We start from the raw sequence: 21,447 nt of genomic DNA on the forward strand, positions 1-21,447 counted from the left end.
AAGTCCCGACTCAAGTCCAGACTTTTGAACCATGGTTTGAGGCTAACCTTAGGGATAATCGAGTGAAGCCACCGGCCCAATTCATCTTCGTTCCATTTGCGTTGCCAGTTAGCGATGGTATTTTTACGGACTAAAGAGTAAAATTCATTGAAGGCGATTTGACGCTGATAAATATCGCCTTCAATCGCACCTACCTTTGCTAATGAGTCAGCCCTCTCATTACCCGGAATTGAGCAATGAGAAGGGACCCACACAAAGGTAATGACATAACAGCGTCTGGATAAAGCACTCAAAATTTTTCGTATTCTCTCAAGGAAGTACGGCGAGTGCTTTTCCGGCCTCACTGAACGGATAGCTTCGACAGAGCTAAGACTATCCGTTACAATGTAATAGTGTTCAACAGGTCGTGAGGCGACGCTGTCCAGCGCCCAATGAATTGCTGCCAATTCAGCAATATACACTGAGCAAGGATTCTGAAGACTGTGTGAGGTGCTAAAAAATTCGTTGAACACTCCAAATCCTGTGGACTCATTTATAGTGGACCCATCAGTAAAGTACATATTATCACAATTGATACCCCTATATTTTTCATCGAAGATCGTTGGAGCGATCCTCGATCGTTGGTAATCTGAATATCCATGGATATCTTGCTTCATGGACAGATCAAAATGCACAGAGGAATTGATGTAGTCAGGGAAACAAACACGGTTGGGAATATACGAAGAAGAATCAACCTGCATGGAGATGAATTCATGATATGAACTCATGAATCCGGAGTGAAAATTTAGCTCGATTAGCCGCTCAAAATTTCCGATCACCAATAGGTTCATGACCTTACACCGGATGAAGAACCGAAGAGATAATAAATTGAAGCGATCTTTTAGTGGGAGTAGGCCTGCCAAAACCTCGAGACTCATGGTATGCGTTGAGGGCATACATCCCAACGCAATACGGAGACAAAGATACTGAATTCGCTCGAGTTTAATTAAGTGTGTTTTGGCAGCTGATTGAAAACAGAAACTGACATACTCAATCACTGAGAGAATAGTTGTTCTATACAACATTATAAGATCTTCGGGATGGGCTCCCCACCAGGTGCCGGTAATTGTACGGAGAAAATTTATTCTTTGTTGGCATTTTTTACTCAGATACCTAATATGGGCCCCCAAGTACATTTGGAGTCGAACCAGACCCCAAGATACTTGAATGACATAGCATGAGTGATCGGTTTACCCAAAAGTTGAAGCTTTGGTTTTGCTGGTCTATGCTTCCTAGAAAAAACCACAAACTCTGTTTTCTCCGTGGAGAATTCGATCCCTAGCCCAATGGCCCAGGTTGAAAAATTGTTCAAAGTATCTTGTAAGGGTTCTTGTAGGTCGGATTCTGTTGATCCTACGACAGAGACCACTCCATCATCTGCAAGTTGTCTTAGGCTGCAATTTTGTGTAAGGCAATTGTCGATGTCGCTTACATAGAAGTTGTACAAAAGGGGGCTTAAACATGAGCCCTGGGGGAGGCCCATGTAAGAGACCCGACTTACTGCCGAATCTCCGTGAGAAAAGTTCAAATGCTTCTCACAAAGCAAGTTATATAACATATTATTCAATAGAGGCGGCAGACCCCGAGAGTGTAATTTGTCTGTCAAAACCTCTATTGAAACAGAATCAAAGGCCCCCTTTATGTCCAAGAATACTGAAGCCATTTGTTTTTTTCCGGCGTAAGCCATTTGAATTTCTGAAGAAAGCAACGCAAGACAATCATTCGTCCCCTTGCCCCTGCGGAACCCATATTGTGTATCTGAGAGTAGGCCATTCGTTTCAACCCATCGATCAAGGCGAAACAAGATCATTTTCTCCAACAATTTCCGTATACAAGACAGCATTGCTATTGGGCGGTACGAATTGAAGTCGGACGCGGGTTTTCCGGGTTTTTGAATAGCTATAACTCGTACTTGTCTCCAATCATCTGGAACAATATTATTCTCCAGAAACCGATTGAATAAATTCAACAAGCAATGTTTCGCCACATCAGGGAGGTTTTTCAGCAAGTTGAACTTAATTCTATCCGATCCCGGAGCAGAATTGTTACATGAAAGCAGAGCAAGAGAGAATTCTACCATCGAAAACTCGGAATCAAGATCGCACCTATCTTATGGTATATCTCGAACAATTTTTTGCACAGGAGCGGAATCAGGACAAACCTTCCGTGCAAAATTAAAAATCCATCGATGTGAATATTCCTCTTCTTCTTCTTCAATGGCACTAACGTTCCTAGAGAAACTTCGCCGTTTCAATGTAGTATTACTTGCGTCATTTTTATTAGTACTTAGTTGAGATTTCTATGCCAAATAACACGCCTTGAATGCATTCTGAATGGCAAGCTCTAGAATACGCGTGATCACAGTGCAAGTCGGAGGAAATTTCTTTGACGAAAAATTCCCCCGACCAGAACGGGAATCGAACCCGAACACCCGGCATGTTAGTTATGACGCTAACCACTCGGCCACGGGAGCACATATTCCTGAATATTCCTCGCTTTCATTGGATGAAGAGCGATTTCTCATGTTTCGAGCCACTTTCCATAATTTTTTCATTGACGTTTCTCGTGACAAACCTCCCACGAAATTTCGCCAATAAGCACGTTTTTTCCCTTTGATCAGGTTTTTAAATTGATTTTCAAGGTCCAAATACGATTGAAAATTTTCAATGGTTCCACGTTTCCGAAAAGCTTTGAATGCGTTCGATTTATCCTGATAAAGCTTGGAACATTGGCTATCCCACCATGGATTGGGAGGCCTTCGACGAATAGTGGAGCCTGGGATGGGTTTCGTTTGAGCGCGAACCGCGCTGTCATAGATCAAACGAGAAAGGAAGTTATACTCCTCCAATGGAGGTAAACCATCTCTGGAATTGATGGATAGAGCAATCGCGTCCGCATATTTTTTCCAGTCAATGTGTCTTGTGAGGTCATATGCCATGTTTAAATATTCAGAAAAATTCGACCCAATGGTGATGGAAATTTTGATTGGCAAGTGATCACTACCGTTGGGGTCCTGGATTACATTCCACTTGCAATCTAACGATAGTGAATTCGAGCGAAGCGAGAGGTCAAGAGCACTTGGGTTAGCAGGAGGTTTAGGTACACGTGTTGTTTCCCCAGTGTTCAAAAGTGTCATATTGAAGCTGTTACAAAGATCATATATCAACAGTGAACGATTGTCGTCGTACTGTTCCCCCCAGGCAGTTCCGTGAGAATTGAAGTCTCCCAAGATCAATCGTGGCTCAGGAAGGAGTGAGCACATGTCAACAAGTTGCTTGCGGCTAACCGCAGCTCTCGGAGGCCAATACAAGCTGACAATACAGAGGTCTTTTCCTCTGATGTTTGCATGACAAGCAACAGCTTCAATCCCTCCAATAGGTGGAAGGTCAATTCGAAAAAATGAGTGGCACTTATTGATCCCCAATAGCACCCCTCCGTATCTGTCATCACGGTCCAAGCGTATAATATTAAAATCGTGGAAAGAGAGATCATCTCGCGAAGAAAGCCAAGTTTCGGACAGAGCAAAAACATCACAATTGAAGTTATGAATTAAAAATTTGAATGTATCCAATTTAGGGATAAGACTACGACAATTCCACTGTAAAACAGTGATATCTCCGACCTCTCTATTTGAATTAGACATCAAGAGAGATAATCATTGCAAGGAGGGGCCATGTTTGCATCAATTGTTGCAAAATTGTCTTTAATACTGGAAGCATTGATATGACAATGGTTCTGATGGAGTCGGAAACATTAAAGCATGTGAAGATTTGAGCCACAAGGTCAGTCAACTTTATAAATCCCGATTGGGAAGTTGAACTGGACGGTAAAATAGGGACAGTTGGGTTTTTGATGTCCCTTCGAGTGCTGGGTCGTTCGAAGGTGAATTATTCCCACGGAAGCCAGGAGGAACCTGATTTTGCTTGTCCGCTGCACTCGATTTTTTAGGCATGCTAACAGAGGGTATAACCGGAGGGGCTTGTCCTTGAACTTTGGGAGTGGTCACATTTTTGCGCCGGGGATTTCCGGTGTGCCCTCGTTAGCTGTATCCGCTTCCATTTCGTCAACTGGCAGCGAAGCGAAGGCATTGTTTGCGGTTAAAGGTTGTTGCTGTTGGGCCAATGGAGAAGCGCCCTTCAAAATTTCCGCAAAAGTGCGCTTCGAGCGTTTTCTTTAAAGAGCGCTTCTGCTTCTCCCAGCGACTCTTGTAAGTTTCACAAGCCGAGAGCACGTGCGGATTTCCTCCGCAATATGGACACTTTTGCTCAATCGCACTGCAGGATTTGTCCACATGTTGCTCTCCGCAAGTGGCACAGCGCTCCTTGTTGGCGCAGTAAGCTGCTGTGTGACCAACTGACTTGCATTTCAGGCAAGTCATGGGCTTTGGCACGAAGAGTCGCAGCGGTAGCCTCAATTTGTCCACCATAACGTAGTCAGGGAGGGCGGAGCCAGCAAAAGTGACTCTAAACGAGTCGGACGGCGTAAATTTCGATTCTTTCCCTTCCTGGGAGACTTTGCCGAGTTGTCGGCATTCTAAGATTTTAACCTTAATCAAAGGCAGCTTTTTAAATCTGCCATCTCCTTCCATAATTGATTTGCACGTCAGACCCGTTTCGGTTATCACCCCCGAGATTTCTACGTCATGGGAAGGCACGTAGACACGATATTCCAGGGTAAACCTCTGGTCGACGACAATACCGTTTGCGTCTTTCCGATCAGCCACGACAACACGCAGTTTGGTCGGTCTAACCTTCGTAATTTCTGTCACGGAGGAGTATCTTGCCAGATCTTTCATGATCTGAATAACATTAAGTGCTTTTCCGTTTGGCTTAGGCCTGAAGAAAACAACCCACGGACCAGTTCCAGGTGCATCTTCAGGATAGACCTTGACACGTGGAGAGAAGACAACAGGAGGAGAAGGAGAAGACGAGGATTGAAGGGGATCGGGGACAACAGGATGGGGAGGCGAAATCTGAGCTGGGGTAGGAGCGAGGGGGGTTGGAGAGGAGATATTTGCAGGTTTTTTAGAGGGGGGCTTGCTAGAGTTAGCAGACTCGTCCCCGGACGAAACATCCTCTGATGTAGGAACGCGTTTAAGTGTCTTCGCTGTTCCTTTATTTGTTTTTTCAACCAGAGGGGAGTCATCATCAGAGATCTCCATATCTGGAGATCCTCCCCCTCCTTCTGCCATTCTGTAATTGGTACTTATAATCTAATATTTTGTTTTAATAATAATAATAATTAAAAAAAAAATAATAAAAAAAAATCTTATATCTTATTTATTTCTATTCACCACAATGCACCCAGTGCTGATGAACTGGCAACCGCTGCTTGCTTCTCAATCGGAGCGCTTGAGCGCTCGGCACTATCACACACCACTAAGAAGTGATGCTCTCCTTCACACTGCTGTAAGTGAACAGCGAATCGCGCTGGTATTGTGTGCGTGCAACTGAGCACCGATGTCCGACTTAGATTGCGATGGCGACAAATCGGCGAAAACTGAAAGCCGGCTGGCCTTGCCAGGCTTTGATGATTCTGCTTTTCTCACTAATTCCGAGTTCACACTGCGTTTTACGATATCTCGAACAGTTCGAAAACGCGCGAAAAAAGCACACCCGGGCGATAAAAAAAAAAAAATAACAGCCAACGGTAACCGAAAACAATGCTTTAACGGAGACGCTCACAGCACATGACCGGTTACTCGAAGCTTATGCCGAAGAATCTGGTTGGAATGATGATGATGTTGGATTAAAGAGGCTTTAAAATTTTCAGTTCATTCGCCTCTAAAAGACTGGTTGGAAGGACTCATTTGCCCGATTTATAAAAAGGGTCACCGCCTATTATCGAGGGATAACTCTCCTCAACTCTGCGTATAAAATTCTTTCCCGCATCCTGTTCCATAGACTGAGGCCGTTATAAGAATCCTTTGTTGGCGAGTACCAATGTGGTTTTCAAGAGGGACGATCTACAATGGACCAAATGTTCACGCTGCGTCAGATCCTCAATAAATTTCGGGAGTACAACCTGCGAACTCAACATATGTTTGTAGACTTCAGGGCTGCAATTCAGTTAAACGAAACGAGCTATGGCAGATAATACTGGAACATGGATTCCCAATAAAACTAATTAAGCTGATTCGTGCCACTCTTAATGGGTCAGCATCAAGCGTCAGGATAGTGGGTGAAACATCCGACTCGTTCGTGACGTTGGACGGTCTGAAGCAGGGTGAAGGGCTTTCGAATTTGCTACTCACCATCGCCTTGGAAGATGCTGTACGGAGGTCTGGTGTGCAATAGAGTGACACCATAATTACGAAGTCTCAAATGCTCTTAGGATTTGCGGACGACATCGATATTATTGGTGTTAACCGTAGAGCCCTGGACGAGGCCTATGGACCTCTTAAGAGGGAAGCTGCGAGGATTGGGCTAATCATAAACTCTGCCAAAACGAAGTACAGTAGAACCCTGATTATTCGCGAAATAGTTTGGCTAGGACACCACGCATAACGAAAATCACGGATAACGCGATAAAGGACTAAAAATGAAGTGCAAACACAAAAAAAGGTTATTTCAACGCGAAAAGTATGTTTTATTAATATAGAAATCATTAAACTATCCATTTGTAAGGGGTTGTACACGAGTGGTCAGATAATGTGTAAGTCATGACAAAAAATAAGAGAGCAAGCTCCCACCTCTCACTGAGGAATTTCGGGAAACTCTACAGAATTACTATGAAACTCGCTTTCGCGGGTAAACCGCATCGCGGATAATCGGGATTCTACTGTACATGGTAGAGAACGTGGTAGCCCGTCTGATGTAGGTGCTGCGGTTGTGATAGGTGGGGATACTTCTGAAGTAGTCGACGAATTCATTTACCTGGGTACATTGGTGACATGCGTGACATGCCGTGAGATTAAGAGACGGTTAGCGGCTACAAACAGGGCGTTCTACGGATTGCGTAACCAACTGAGGTCCCGCAGTCTGCAATTCCACACAAAACTTGCGATCTATATGACATTGATTCTCCCAGTGGCACTCTATGGCCATGAATCATGGATACTGAAAGAGGCTGACAGACGAGCTATTGGTGTCTTTGAGCGTAGGATCTTACGGTCCATCCTCGGCGGCAAACTTGAAGACGGTGTATGACGCAGGCGCATAATATATACCAGGCATACAAATCGGTGGATATAGTCAAGCGAATACAACACGGCGGGCTACAGTGGACTGGGCATGTAGCTAGAATGTCGGATGAGAGGTCAGCAAAGGCTATATTTAGCAAGAATCTCGATAGAGGTCGTCGACTTCGTGGTAGGCCCCGCACTCGCTGGGTTGCTCGTCAACAGGATGTCAGCGCAGTGGGTGTTAGGGGGGACTGGAGGACAGCAGCCCAAGACCGAGCGATGGCGACATATGCTGGATTCGGCCCTGGATCGATAATCGGTTTGTCACCAAAAAAGTGAAGTAAGTACTTCTTTATATGCATTTTGCGGCCTCGGTTGTTCAGCTGTAAAGTTTTTTGTAGATTCAGAATGCAATTGTTAGATGCTGATGTCGTTAATTAGTTTTTCGGTTATCTTCGTATATACGAGGGTAGTTATCAATACACACATGTTTGTACACCCAAACTAGTGTTGGCAGAAAACATTTCATCTTTAGCAGAAATGATGCCATTCCGTGTGCTGGAGAGTCAAATACGCAAATAATGAGCTGTTTTAAATGCTTAAAAATGGTTTGTATGTATGCGAGCAGACATCTTTTTCTGTTTTCTTTTCTTTTTTTCATTTGAGATTGTGCCAAAACAAAAGTCCATGCGACGTCAATGGGGATCGTACCAAGGCCGGCTGGAATGCAAAGCTATTTTACACGTTCACGCTATCCACATGGCTAATGATGCTTCAGCAGTTGTTCAGCAAATACGTGATAATATTGCACCTGATTATAAAATGAAGTTGGGAAGTGTTTTCTAAGAATAAAAAAGGAGCGAATGAAGGAGAACAATATCTATCTCGGTCTGGGCCGTGTATGTGGCAAAGTATGCAGAAAGCTTATTTGTCTTCTGTTTCGCTCGCTCGTATTAATCTTATATTGCTGTACCATGTATAAATGCTTACCAGTATTTGTGAGTCATGACATTTTTTGTTGTCTCATTTAATATCATAAATCGGGATGACAAAACATGAGCTAAAAATCAATTTTGGGTATAGAAGACGAACTAAATAAACTTTAGAAGCGCGCCTGGTGGCATGTGGAAGTACTATTTCATTCAGTTCGTTTTGAGTAGTGGAAGTATCACGTAATTTTCTAGTGCAATGTCAACGCGAATTAAACAACGCACTGTTATCGAATTTTTAATTGCTGAGAATGTGAAGCCTAGTGAGATTCATAGTTTTTTTTACAGGTTGTTTATTGTGCCGATACTGTTGATAGGTCTACTGTGAATCGATGGGTACTAAAATTCCGTGATTATAATCAAAATTTCTCACAAGGTCGTATCTATAATCCATTACCTTTTTGGAGGCATTCCCTTTAGTATATACATTTTTCTATGCTTATGTACTTTCCAACCCGTGCTGTCAATAAAGAGCAACTAATTTAGCGGAAAGGTTCCACTTCAACGAATCGAACCCCGGATACAATGAATCGAAAGATAAAAAAATGTCTGAATGTCTGAGAGTCTCCGTTATCAATGAAAAGTGATATTTTTTGGGACATTGTGGAGAAAGTAACTATTTTCACATTAGCTTCACCCGTTTTCAACTTATTGGGTATAAAACAAGACATTGACGATTTCTGTTAAATAGTCTCGTTCCTAGAGATGTCTAATTTTTTCATTTAATTGATTATGATTCATTTGAATAATTGTCTTTCAGTATTGGATAATTCGAGCGAATATTTGTTTTTTTTTGTAATACTGATGAACAGGAATTAATAATAAAAAGCGTTATCATGTCATAGTTTTAAAAGTTACATTGAATATAATTCAAAAAAGTTGATATCGAAGTGCAGAATAATAGTTTATGAATGAAATCGAATTTCAGTATGTACATAAATTCACCAGTTCATGATTTTTTCGGATGATTGAAAAAAGAGCACATTATGAAACTTTTTTTCAAAAATGTCTGTTCATCTTTTTTTTTTAATTTCTGTGTGACACTTACAACTATTCACCAAAAAAAGTATATTTATAGAATCATTGACCACAAGTACGTTAGATTTTCCTTGGAACTCTCATTTTTCAATGGCGAAATTTGAATGCATTCCGAATATGCGTTTTAAATTTCTTCAATTTTCATTACATGTCTCATTTTCAATTTTGTCAAGTTACCCCCAGAATAGAAATCGAAGACGTAGTCAAAATCAAAATCATCAATAATTTAGTATACAAAACGTTGACAAATTGCGCGACTATATTGTACACATAAGCTAGCAATCCGTGTGAGAAAAAAAAACAGCTGAATAAATCCATACTGAAACAAAACTACCAGTTCAAATAGTATCATCATGTTTCATGTTTCCGCCCATTAGTGGATATTCCTGTGCCCTCACTGAAGATAAGCTATTCAAGTATTTTCAATAGTTTAGCTCAGAACAAAACAGAGATTTCTTAATTTCACGTGCTTGGATTCCGCGTGTATCATTTTCGGTCCGAAACAAAAATACAAAACATGTAAATAGATTATCTGGAGATTATTTCGTGCTGCACATGAGAAATATGGCTTCTTCATTTGCTTTCACCTTCAAGTTTGAATACGTATGTTCACAGTGACGCTGATGAAATAAAAATGACATAGTATATTGTGAAAAATTCGATGAAAAAATACACGCAGACCAAGGAGTTTTTCAGAGGTTGAATGAGATACCACGACATGGTAAATTTTATGCCATCAGAACAATTCGTCGAGAAAAATCTGCAGGAACCGTACATCATCTTACTTTGAGTTTTTGATTGAATTCATCGACTCAAATTTATCGCTTTAATCATTAGTTGTTTAGTAATTTTTCGGTTGATAATCGTTTTTGCTGCTATTAATCGGTTAACCAATTAATTAAACGATTACCAAACATCACTCTATTCACTCCAGCCAGCGAGCAGTCAACTGTTTTTCACAATGTGGACGTCATGTTTTGCTTGATATGAAATCACAACGGAGGGTCGATAACGTGTTGTGAATGAGTGGTGTTGTCGCATACCGCAGTGCCATTTTGTTCAAAACTTCAAAGTCAAGAATGAGATTCGTTGAAATGATGCATCGCATAAGTTTTCATGCTGTCTGGAGAAGAGTGTTTGTCTGTTTTTGCATAACTTGTGTGAATCGTGTTTATGCGTTGTCAGAGGTAGATTGAAGTTGGTAAGAGATGTGAATCACAAATACTAGAGATGTCGGTTAATCGATCTATTGACTCAAATAGTACTAACTAACATGCCGGGTGTTCGGGTTCGATTCCCGTTCTGGTCGGGGGAATTTTTCGTCAAAGAAATTTCCTCCGACTTGCACTGTGATCACGCGTATTCTAGAGCTTGCCACTCAGAATGCATTCAAGGCGTGTTATTTGGCATAGAAATCTCAACTAAGTACTAATAAAAATGACGCAAGTAATACTACGTTCAGACGGCGAAGTTCCTCTAGGAACGTTAGTGCCATTGAAGAAGAAGAAGAAGAAGACTCAAATAGTAGGATATCTGCAATTAAAATCGAGTAATTTTGTAATAGGGCGGTAATCACGCGATTCATAAACTAAGGGACCAGTTTTAAGTTCAATAAATTTTTAAAGTAAAGAGTAAGGCTGTACATTTTTTCATTCAACAGCGATCATATAACATCGACAGCGCGTTATCATATGCCACTCGGAATTTGTGATCGACCTTCAGGATCGATTCTCAGGAATAATTCGCTATTTCGAGATTTCGCAACCAAAAAATAAATATACTAAAGGAGAAATGATTCGAGAAACATACTCATAGTAGTTAGAAGCGCCAGATATAAATTTTCAAACAAATGTGCTATCCCAACAACATTCGACAATTTTCAACAGAGAAAAATGTACGTTTTGACGTTAGAATCTTTTTTATTATCAACGTCTGTTCAATGAGTAATAATAATCCAAAAAAACATATATATTTTTGGATCAATTGAATACTGAAAGACAATTACATATAAGGCAACTTTATTATTTTTTTTTCGTTACGTTATATCCAGAAAATTTTTTTATTGATACAAGACTGTTTATGATTACTCAAAAATGTTCAAAAACCAATTTTCTATCACCCAACAATATTTATAAACCTTTCTTATACCAATTTAAGATAACTATCATAGAAAAAAAAGTTTTAAGTAGAGGAAAAGGTTCGAAAATATGGAAGTGAAATTTCTATCAATGTTCATTTTATAGTTACCATGTTTGAGGGAGTGTATGACTGTACTGACAGATTGAGCGTTATAACATGCATGACTTAATAGAATGTGTGTACTAAAATATGACATTAAAATTAGGAATATTTGTAGCCAACTCTGGTGAAGTATGCGGTGTTCAGGAACAGCGATGAATTGATGAATTGTGAATTTCTAGGCTAATGGAATGGTTATGCATCCTGCAAGAGTTAGGGCAATAAATACTGTCATGCAGTATATCCTCCACAATCAGTCAATCAGTTGCAATTCAATTTTTCGAGTCTTACTTTGTTTCCAAATTTTGATCTTGAAACATGTTCAAAGTTATGCGCTAAAAATGCCCTAATAATGGAAAGTGGAAAGACCGCCCAAAAATATTAGGTTGGAGTCATGTGTATTTCATAAGGGAAATTATTGTGAACTGTAATACAAAACAATCCATATATTACTTTTCACAAGATCCTTTTATTAAAAAATAATTAAATAAAATCAGGTTAACGTAACACTAATTGATAAACATATTTATTGAAATTTGTCAATTTTAGTATTCACCAATTTGTCAACAACTTTCGAGCGTATTTGACGCAATGAAAATTGCGTATTAAGCTCCCAACCGTTTTCCTTTGCGTACTTGATGACCACATCAAAACTATTCAACGCAGACTCGTCTGAAACATTAGAAAACTCATCATCCTCACCAAAACTTATAGACTGTGATGTAACATCCACTGTTGGCAGAATAGAGTCTTCTCCAGCATAGGAGTTATCTTCCCCTTGAGGAGGGTTAATAATGCATGCAACAATTTCGTCATCCTCCAGCGTTTCGTATTCAGCATCTTCCTCGTCAATGAAATCTGTTGTTTCGATCCTCTCCGCAATATTCATCATCTTTTTTTCTCTAAGTAGAGATAGTGGTAAATCATCCTCGTCCTCGATTTCACCAGGGTTGTAGAGCAAGTTCCACGACTTCCTTATTGCGTCTGCGGGAACTAGTTCCCACGCTTGACTCACCCAATACATTGCATCCATAATATTTATTTTCTTTACGTTTTCCTCAAATTCTCCTCCTCGCGCTTGAACCTCCCGCATCATAAGGTTTCTGTACCGAATCTTAATCATTTGAATGATATTTTGATCCATGGGTTGGATCACAGCAGTAGTGTTAGGTGGTAAGAACGTAGTGTAAATCGACCCATCTTCAGTTTTCAAATCATCTCCACTGAAGTGTGCCGAACAATTGTCCAACACAAGAACAGCTTTTATTGGAAGCCCTTTGGCTTTAAGGAAGCTGGAGACATGGGGTACAAATTGACCGAAAAACCATTGTTTGAATAGAGATTGAGTCATCCAAGCGTTTTTGGATGCCCTGTAGTATACTGGTAGTACTTTCACGTTTCTCAGCGCTCGCGGTTTAATCGACAATTATCGTTAGAGGGAGTTTTAAAGTTCCGTCCATGTTGCTATATGGCATGAATGTGACTCTTTCTTTGATGATCTTATGGCCGGGAACTGATCTGGCATCCTTATCGACAAATGATTTCGTAGGAGTTCTCTTAAAAACAACCCACTTTCATCGGCATTAAAAATCTGACATGGAGACAATTTTTTATTGCGAATTTCGGCAGCGAAGTCAGCTGTGTACTTATCAATGATGACCACATTGCTAGATAACTTTTCACCACTGAGTTTCAGCAAACGAATACCGTGCCTTTTAAATTTTTTTTCAATATAACCACGGCTACCGAAATCTCCTTCTCCGACAATTTTATTGAAAAATTTCTTTGCCTGTATTTGTAGCATCTCTTGACTCACTGGGATGTGCAGCTGCCGTTTCTGTAAAAACCAAATGTAGAGAGATTTATCCACCTTCGGGTGTCGAGGTTCCTTGAAACGCTTGCGTTTAGCTGTAAGTGAACCGTGATATGTACACCAACAAAGTATATTTTTTTACGACTTACTGAGAGTTTCTTGCCGTTCCCCGAACTTTCTTAGAATGCTGTTCTTGGCATATTAAATGCTATAAATTGTGGAAGCAGAATCAACTCTGTACTTTTTCATAATTTCGCTCACTGGCACACCTTTTTCAAGCTCATGAATAATTTTAACTTTAACTGACAATAGTAAGCAAGCACGCCTTTGTTTTTTTTATATCCTTACGTGGTAAACGTCCCATTTCTAAGTTCTAGAGAATGCCCTCTTCCTGATATTCGCAAAACAGATACAGTCAACTCTCCTTTACTCGATGTTTTGTAACTCAATGTTTTCCCTAACTAAATGGATTTCATGGCACCTTTGATTTATTTTACAAGCATTCTTTTCTCGATAACTCGATGTCTCCCTAACTCGATAGTCCCTTGGATATCGAATTAGGGAGAGTTGACTGTAGTTCATGTTCAAATAAACTTACAATGAAAGATAGAACAGTGTATGAAGAACTTCTAGACTGTTAAGAACTGTATAAAGTATTGCTAAAATGTTTCATTCAGCTAAATGTACAATGTAACCATCGTAATGTGGATACAGGAAATATTGTATAATATTAACAATACTCAACCGATCGGCGTCATTGTTTACGTTTGTGAAATGTTTTATTCAATACAAATTCAACCATGTATCGATATGTGTCGAAAGTTTCCAGAACTAAATTAATCCAACTTTATCAAATGATTTCGTTATCCAGATTGAGGTCCAAAAAACTGGAAGTGAAACATTTGTTTTAATAAGTTTAAATGTTTAAAAAAAATGTGAACTTCATTTCTTTCCGCTTCAACTAGGGCAGAAGGGTGACACGGGGTGAACTGGTGGACACATTGGGTGATTTGGACCACTCCTTTACCTCAAAAAGTACGGCTCAACTTGGAATTTTTATAATGTCATCTCCTTTTATTGTTAAACCGTATGTACCTAACGTAAGAAAACTTTGGTAAATTTCGACAGGTGGAAGGAAACGGTAGCACGAACACAGCAAGCACTTTGATTGTCAAAAAATGTGAGTTTTTCGATCGTGATTTTAAGGGTTTTCCCGCAGATTAAACAAACTTTTCGTGTATTGTGCAGTAAAGTTCTTCTGGACTACAGAAAAGGAACAATTTGATAATTGGAAATATTAAGCGATTTGCTTAGGGTGTCCAAATTACCCCCATTTCCCCTACTAGTTTTGAAAATATGAAATGTAATATTCTTTGGTTTGGACATATTCATAGAACAATGCTACCTCATTTTACAGTAATTTTTTTTTAAAGATACTAGAAAGATTTATTCTAAATAATTTTTACTCCAAAACCATTTCTGTATTGTTTATTTTTAATTCTAAGACATCTTAAAAAGTTGCGTTATATCGAGGTAAAAATTACGTTATATCGAGGTTGCCATATACCGAGGTTGCCTTATATCGAGGTATGACTGTATTCTAATAAATTGATCATTTACATTATTGAACATCTTCATCTGCAGCCGAGTGTGTGTCAATTGTGAGAGAGATCGCAGCGATAACTGTTGTAGCTATGATACAAAGAATATGCAGTGCAAGTCGTGCATTGACAGAATGGAATGAATTGCAACATATGATTCATCAAAACCAAATATCCGAAACTATAAATAAGTGAATTGAATATAATAATTTTAATAATTTCCTAGTGCGGAGGCGATCTGGCGTAGTGGTAACATCCATGCCTCTCACGCTAAAGGTCACGAGTTCAATTCTCACTCCCGACATTCTCCCAAAAATGGAAGTAAATGTGACGAAGTCAAATGAGTTGAAAGTCACTTCAATACAAATAAAAAAAAAATAAAAAATTTCTAGTCCTACGTCAACCATGCAATCGTGCCCTGCAAACAACCAAAAACTGAATCCAAACTAGAAATCCTCATATCTCAACATAATTCGATATTACTAAGCTATGCGAAGATGAATTTTGATGATGATGAAACAATGAAGGCAGTCACAAACGTTCTTTTTTATACTACCTAAGATTTCAGAAGAGTATTGGATTGCGAGCGGGATCTTGTTTCTATCTTTACCAACCACTTCTCATTATTGTTGGAAATTCTTTTTGTGAAATTCAAAACATTTCGAATCATCACCAGACTTACCGTTGCACGATCTGTGGGTTCTGTGTGCGTATGACGACATAGCAAACGGCTGGAAGTCCCGCGATGTGGATTGCCTGCTGACCGAAGCAGAAGTACCCGAAGAACAGACCGATCACCAGCCCGATCGCGTGCCGGGTGCTGGCCGACACTTTCGACGGGTGTAGATAGGATCGGAAGGCTGACGCTAGGATCAGCGCCAGAAACTGTGTGATCAGGAAGTTGACCTGGGAAAATGAATGAAAAGAAGGAAGAATAAACTAGTTTCCATAGAACGTGTAACTGCGTTGAAATTCTGAGCCAGTAGATCAACAATACTTTAACAAACAACGAACGCATATAATCAATTGTAAATGTATTTAGATTGCAAAGAATTAGATCATTTGATGATACATCGCTCGCGCAACGAAATGATGTGACAAATTGGTAAATTCATCTCGACAAAGAGCGATGAAGATTATGGGTATACAAGTGTATACAGTGATCTTATTGAAGTAAGATTGCAATTGAGGGCGAATAATATACCCAGAGAGAAAGGTATTGTTAGTATAATCAGCAGTGGTGAGCGAAATGTGTTCGCTAATGCACAAGCGGACTCGGAAGGGAAAGGGAAATAAATTCTTCGTTGGAGTTTGCGAGCAGTGAACTGAGTGTTTTTGTTTGTTTGCACTCCGCTCGACATGGATCGTTGAACCAGGGATTGGGGTTATCTGGAGTAGTGTTTATTATTTTCCAATGATAAAGCGCTGCCCTGACTGGGGGACCCAATAGAAGTAGAACGTAACGAACACAAATAAACTTCAATCGGAAAAAAATGCGAATATGTGGTACCTAAATTTATAACTTTAAAGAATTGAAAATTGAACATTGTTCTCATGAAGTGGCAAGCGATGTGGCAGCTGATTTTGGACGAAAAAAATGTCTCTATTGACAAAAAATTGAGCAGTTGAGCTTCTCTCTTTTGAGGTGATATTTCCATCTACAAAATCATTCACGAAACACGAAACATTTCTGAAATCAGGAACCTGTAACTTGGACTCTAATTTTTGGACCAAGTATCTAAAATTAGAATTCGAAAATCTGCAACTTGGAACCTGGCGCTCCAATTCAGACTTTGGTTTTGGAACTCAGAAATCCGCGGTTAAAATTTTAAATAGAATACACATATTTTCTGTTTATAGATTTTAAGGTTTGGCAGTTCCTTCGAATCTCAGTTGAAGATCAAAATCACTTTAATTTCTTCAACTAATACGTTATAACGCATTCCTGCGCAAGAAGTAATATTGGTAATATTGGTGCATTCATCTATCAGCGACGCCGATTCTAAGTGCCGAATGTTATCCTTACTGGTCCTCTTGGTCAAATGATGCCGCCGATGGTTATGCTAACGCTGCGAACGAAGCAGCAAGTCAACGCAAAGGAGATTAAAAACTTAGTTCCCATTATGATTGTTTACTGTTATTGGCACATTCGTGATTCACCGTTCGACGTTCAATTCAAAGGACCGAACACACTCATCAACTGATAAAAGACATTTCTTGGCAAGTAACAGCAACTAACGTGGCAATTGCCGGGTGGAAGAGTGCTTGACTATCAATGATGATGGTGGTGTTTATAAGAAGTCTTATGCCGCTGGGGTGTCATGGAACTGGTTTCGGGGTGGTAAACTTTCCGCTTCAACGCGATGAACAAAGACGATTCATTAGCAAGATCAAGTTCTTGGTAGCTTGCCAGTAGCGAACCTTTGTTCTCTTTGTTTTCAATAACTGTGGTTTGTTAGAAGTCATCGTTTGATCTTTGTTTTCCCCAACGATTTTCCGAAATAGTAAACTAGTGGAACCTATTTACGGTGAGCTTCGTGTTACGATTTGTTAAGCGAAAATGACAAGGGGTTTTCAGGTGGAATAATCACAATTTTAAAATAAGGATTAATAATGAAAATAAGTTTTCCGTATCAATTATTTATTCTATGTAATGGAGTGTTGTGTTTTTTGCAAGTTGGTAAAACCTTTAGCGAAAATTGGTTATAATGATGAGTTTTGAACGAAACACGACTAGAAAAAAATAGTCGAGTAATCAGGTCTACGTGTTCTAGGTAATCAAAAACATGGAGTAACTATGCTCATTCAGTTTTTAACAGAGCTTAAAACTCTCCATGTATATGTACTTTTCATTTTATAATGTGATGTAATATTCTCACGTATCTGTGCAACATCACCAGTAGCTATATATATATAGCTAGTAGTGTAGTCGTGTGAAACAGCCTTGCATTTTAGCCGGTCTCGATTCGATCCAGAGATGTCTAAGTTTTTCATTTATTCAATGATCGAATTATCGTCGGATCATTTTGAAATATTCGATTCATTCGAATAATTGTCTTTCAGTATTCGATTAATCGAGCGAATATTTTTTTCTTGTAATAGGGTAAATGATCTTGGTTTGTCCGATTTGGGGTGTTTTTACGCTACTAGTAAATGCAAATCGATGTTTCTTCATGAAAATCACACATAATCGATACGAGTTTGGGTTTGTTGAGAAGTCCCAAGTCTCTAGTTGCTAATACTACCATAAGGTGTTGAAATTATTCAAATTTTATTCAAATGTTTTTTAACGATTTTCCTTAAAGAGGAATTATATTATTAACATTAGAATTAAGGAAAAAATGTATATATATATACTAGTAACAATACAGTAAGGAGTTCGGCTCCTTTAAACTTATGTAACTGAGCCTGTAAAAATAAACGATTTAAAAAAAAAAGAGGAATTATGATCATGGTTTGCCCAAAAAATCTGATCATGGTTTGTCCGGTTTTAGAAATTACCATTTTTGAATGAAAAAATTTGAATTCACAAGTAGATATTGCATTTATCATTGCTTGAGTTTACTGTCATCATATTGATCCGTTCATAATTTAGACCTTCAGAATATTACCTTTTCTTGGGATTTTAAAAGTGTTACAGAAACAGAAACCGAAAAACTAACATGATTCCGCGTGTGGATGTAATTTTTGCGGCTTCGATATTAAGGATTTTGAGTTGTTTGATTGCAAAATTGAATTCGCGGTGGTTATATTTCGGCCACAGAGAAACTTTATTTCTGCTATCCGCGAAGGACACAATAAACAAACTGCAGCGCGCCAAGCAGTTGCCAAAGAAATCAAGTGGACAAAATAACATCATTGAATTGGACAACTCATGATCAGAATTGACGAATTTACGCAAAGCTGAATCAGCTTATGCGACATTTACATTAGAGCTCAGAACCACAAAAGTGATGGTGTTTGTTTATTTTACGCTCTGAAAAGCGCGATTTGGTCGTGAAAATGGTAAATGGTAAGAAAATTATGTTTTTGTCTATTTACAATGGTAGCAACACCCGATTGGACCATAGTCATAGATAACTTTCGAAATATTTATGTTTGATAGTGAATATAGGTTATGGGTATTAACTTCCGGACATTTTTCAGAAGCTCAAACTGTGAATAATGAATATGCAATCGATATCAAATCAAGTTCATTGATATCATTGATTGTGCAGGGGCTTCCTTTCGGCCGATACGATGAAGAACTGCAATGTTTTAAGCGCAACAAATGCCCTCATCATTTACCTAGTGAAAAAATGTAAATTATACTACTTGTACCGAATCGTTCGTCATATGTTATGAATGAACAATGTAAAATGATGATTTTCTAACCTTTTCAGCGTAGAAAGAATACTTGAATCCGGGAAATTTGCAGAAATTTTCTGATTTTTCAAAACAAAACAAACCAACTCCATGCAAAAAATAATTTTACTCGCTGCGCCATCTGGTTGCAATTCTAACGTAAATTCGTCAATTGAGTTCATCAAATGCGTTAATTCAATGGTTTAGCTATGTAAATCTGATACAAATGGTGTTCAAGCATGATGTTTACAATATGTGTAAGTGTTACAATCCAGAAAAGGTCATAATACGTGCGAAATAATCATTTGGCGATCGATTAAACGTTAGCTCGAATGAGGGGCGCATTGCCACAAATAGGAGGTGTTTTTTTAAAATCCTTTAAAACATGTAATTCCGTAAAAATATACTATAAAACTACTGCAAATAATGAAAAAGACAATTTTATTTATATGTTTTCAAACATTCGAATACCTTATTTGACACAGGAGCGCTGAATTAGAGTATTCAAAAAAGTGGGCAAACGATGATCATATTTTCGACTGGACAAACCAAAATCATTTACCTTAATAATGAACAGACATTGCATAATAAAAAGGTTATGATATTATAATTTTAAAAGTTGCATTAAATATAATTGTAAAATATACATGGAGTAGAATCGTGGTTTTTGAACGAAATGATGTTTCAGTGTATTGATAAATTTACCATTTCATGATTGATAAAAAAATCCATAGCCTAACTCTTGACCTAAAAATGTATTAACCTTGAAAATGGTTTCTTTTTTCATTAATCGCGATTACTGTGATAACTATTCGATGTATTCATATTTTGATTTCTCATTATTCGATACCAAATTACTCGATTATAATTGCAGATATTCGATTATTTGGATTAATCGAACGATTTACCGACGTCTCTAATTCGATCTTCACCTTGGCATCGTTTGGACTTTTTTTTTTCCAAGCTAACGTTCAGTTTGAGAGAAAGAGAGGTCAACCCCCATATAGTGTCGGACAAAACATTAGGACCACTGCTCAAGCAAAAAAAAAGAGAGTGACAAAACTTTGAGGAAAAATAATCCAATCTAGTGCCTCAATCCATTTATCATAATTTATTTGCATTGTTCGAAGAAATTTAGAACATCTATAAAAAATTAAGAATGATCATTTTAGTACAAACATTTGGTAGCACTGATATGGCCGATGAATGCAAGCCAGCACGATTCGCGAAGTGATAAAAAGTCAATTTGGGCAAGTTGTCAAATTGACTCAAGCATGAACATGCACTGTTGATTGCTCGCTATCTAGAGTGACACTGAAATACTGAAATTATTGAATATCCAAGCAGTTTCTGAGTATCTATTAACATCATTTACATCTCCCATGCTCTAAAAACCCATTTTCCAAAGAAATAATTCCCAAATTATACTTGTATGTACACCAAGTGAACGCTCTGATACGGATTGCAATATTGGCCAAGAGAATTGAGAATTTGATCGCCAAAAGTATTTCACTTCCTACGAAATTGTAGGAAATGGCTTGATGATTGGTTTGTTTTTGGAGAGGCTCAGTATTTATTTGTGACATCCACAAATCTTGAAAGAGGTGGGAAAAATGTATATCTAGTGATGGATATGAATGAAAAAACTAGATGGGTAATGTCGGAGACATAACCAGAGAGACGTAGAACTACACCAAGAGCTGTTAATATAATATATTGTTTTATTTTCATTTTTTGATTTTCGGTACATTCTATTCTATAATATTCAAACCATCATATGACAATGAATACTGATTACAGAAACCGAAAATCTAACATGATTCCGCGTGTGGATATAATTTTTGCGGCTTCGATATTAAGCATTTTGAGCGGTTTGATTGCAAAATTGAATTCGCGGTGGTTATATTTCGGTTTTTGAGTTGACAGAGAAGCGATGTGAGGTATGTACGGAAAAGTAAATTTATTCGTAAGTGGTAAATTTAAATTATTGAAATAACTGCACTGGTGAGGTTGAAATCGACAGTCACATCCATAATCACATCCAATGCATGATGGAAAGTGACGGGAATAATATTCAACTTTTTTTGTATTGCTTTCTCTGTTTGTTCTATTTCAGTTACTGGACACACAAACACTGAGAGAGAGCGAAATTATTCCTCTCACGAGCGATAAACTTTTACGCTTCGTATATTATTTACCTGTCTATTTTCCTCCCACTACATGTCCATTATACCCGCATCGATAAAAATGTTCTGCTTTTCG

The 21,447-nt window shown here is 38.5% G+C and overlaps 1 protein-coding gene across 3 annotated transcripts in view; it reads right to left on the minus strand.

Moving 5' to 3' along the window:
- LOC129768040 (lysophospholipid acyltransferase 6) overlaps positions 1–21,447 on the minus strand; it is a 118,053-nt gene that overhangs the window by 4,903 nt on the left and 91,703 nt on the right. For all 3 annotated transcript variants that reach the window (XM_055769406.1, XM_055769407.1, XM_055769408.1), the window contains exon 3: positions 15,524–15,747. In XM_055769406.1, the coding sequence (XP_055625381.1) occupies positions 15,524–15,747 (224 nt within the window). The remainder of the gene's footprint in view (positions 1–15,523; positions 15,748–21,447) is intronic.

This window comes from Toxorhynchites rutilus, chromosome 2, assembly GCF_029784135.1.
Source record: "Toxorhynchites rutilus septentrionalis strain SRP chromosome 2, ASM2978413v1, whole genome shotgun sequence".
Classification (NCBI taxonomy): domain Eukaryota; kingdom Metazoa; phylum Arthropoda; class Insecta; order Diptera; family Culicidae; genus Toxorhynchites; species Toxorhynchites rutilus.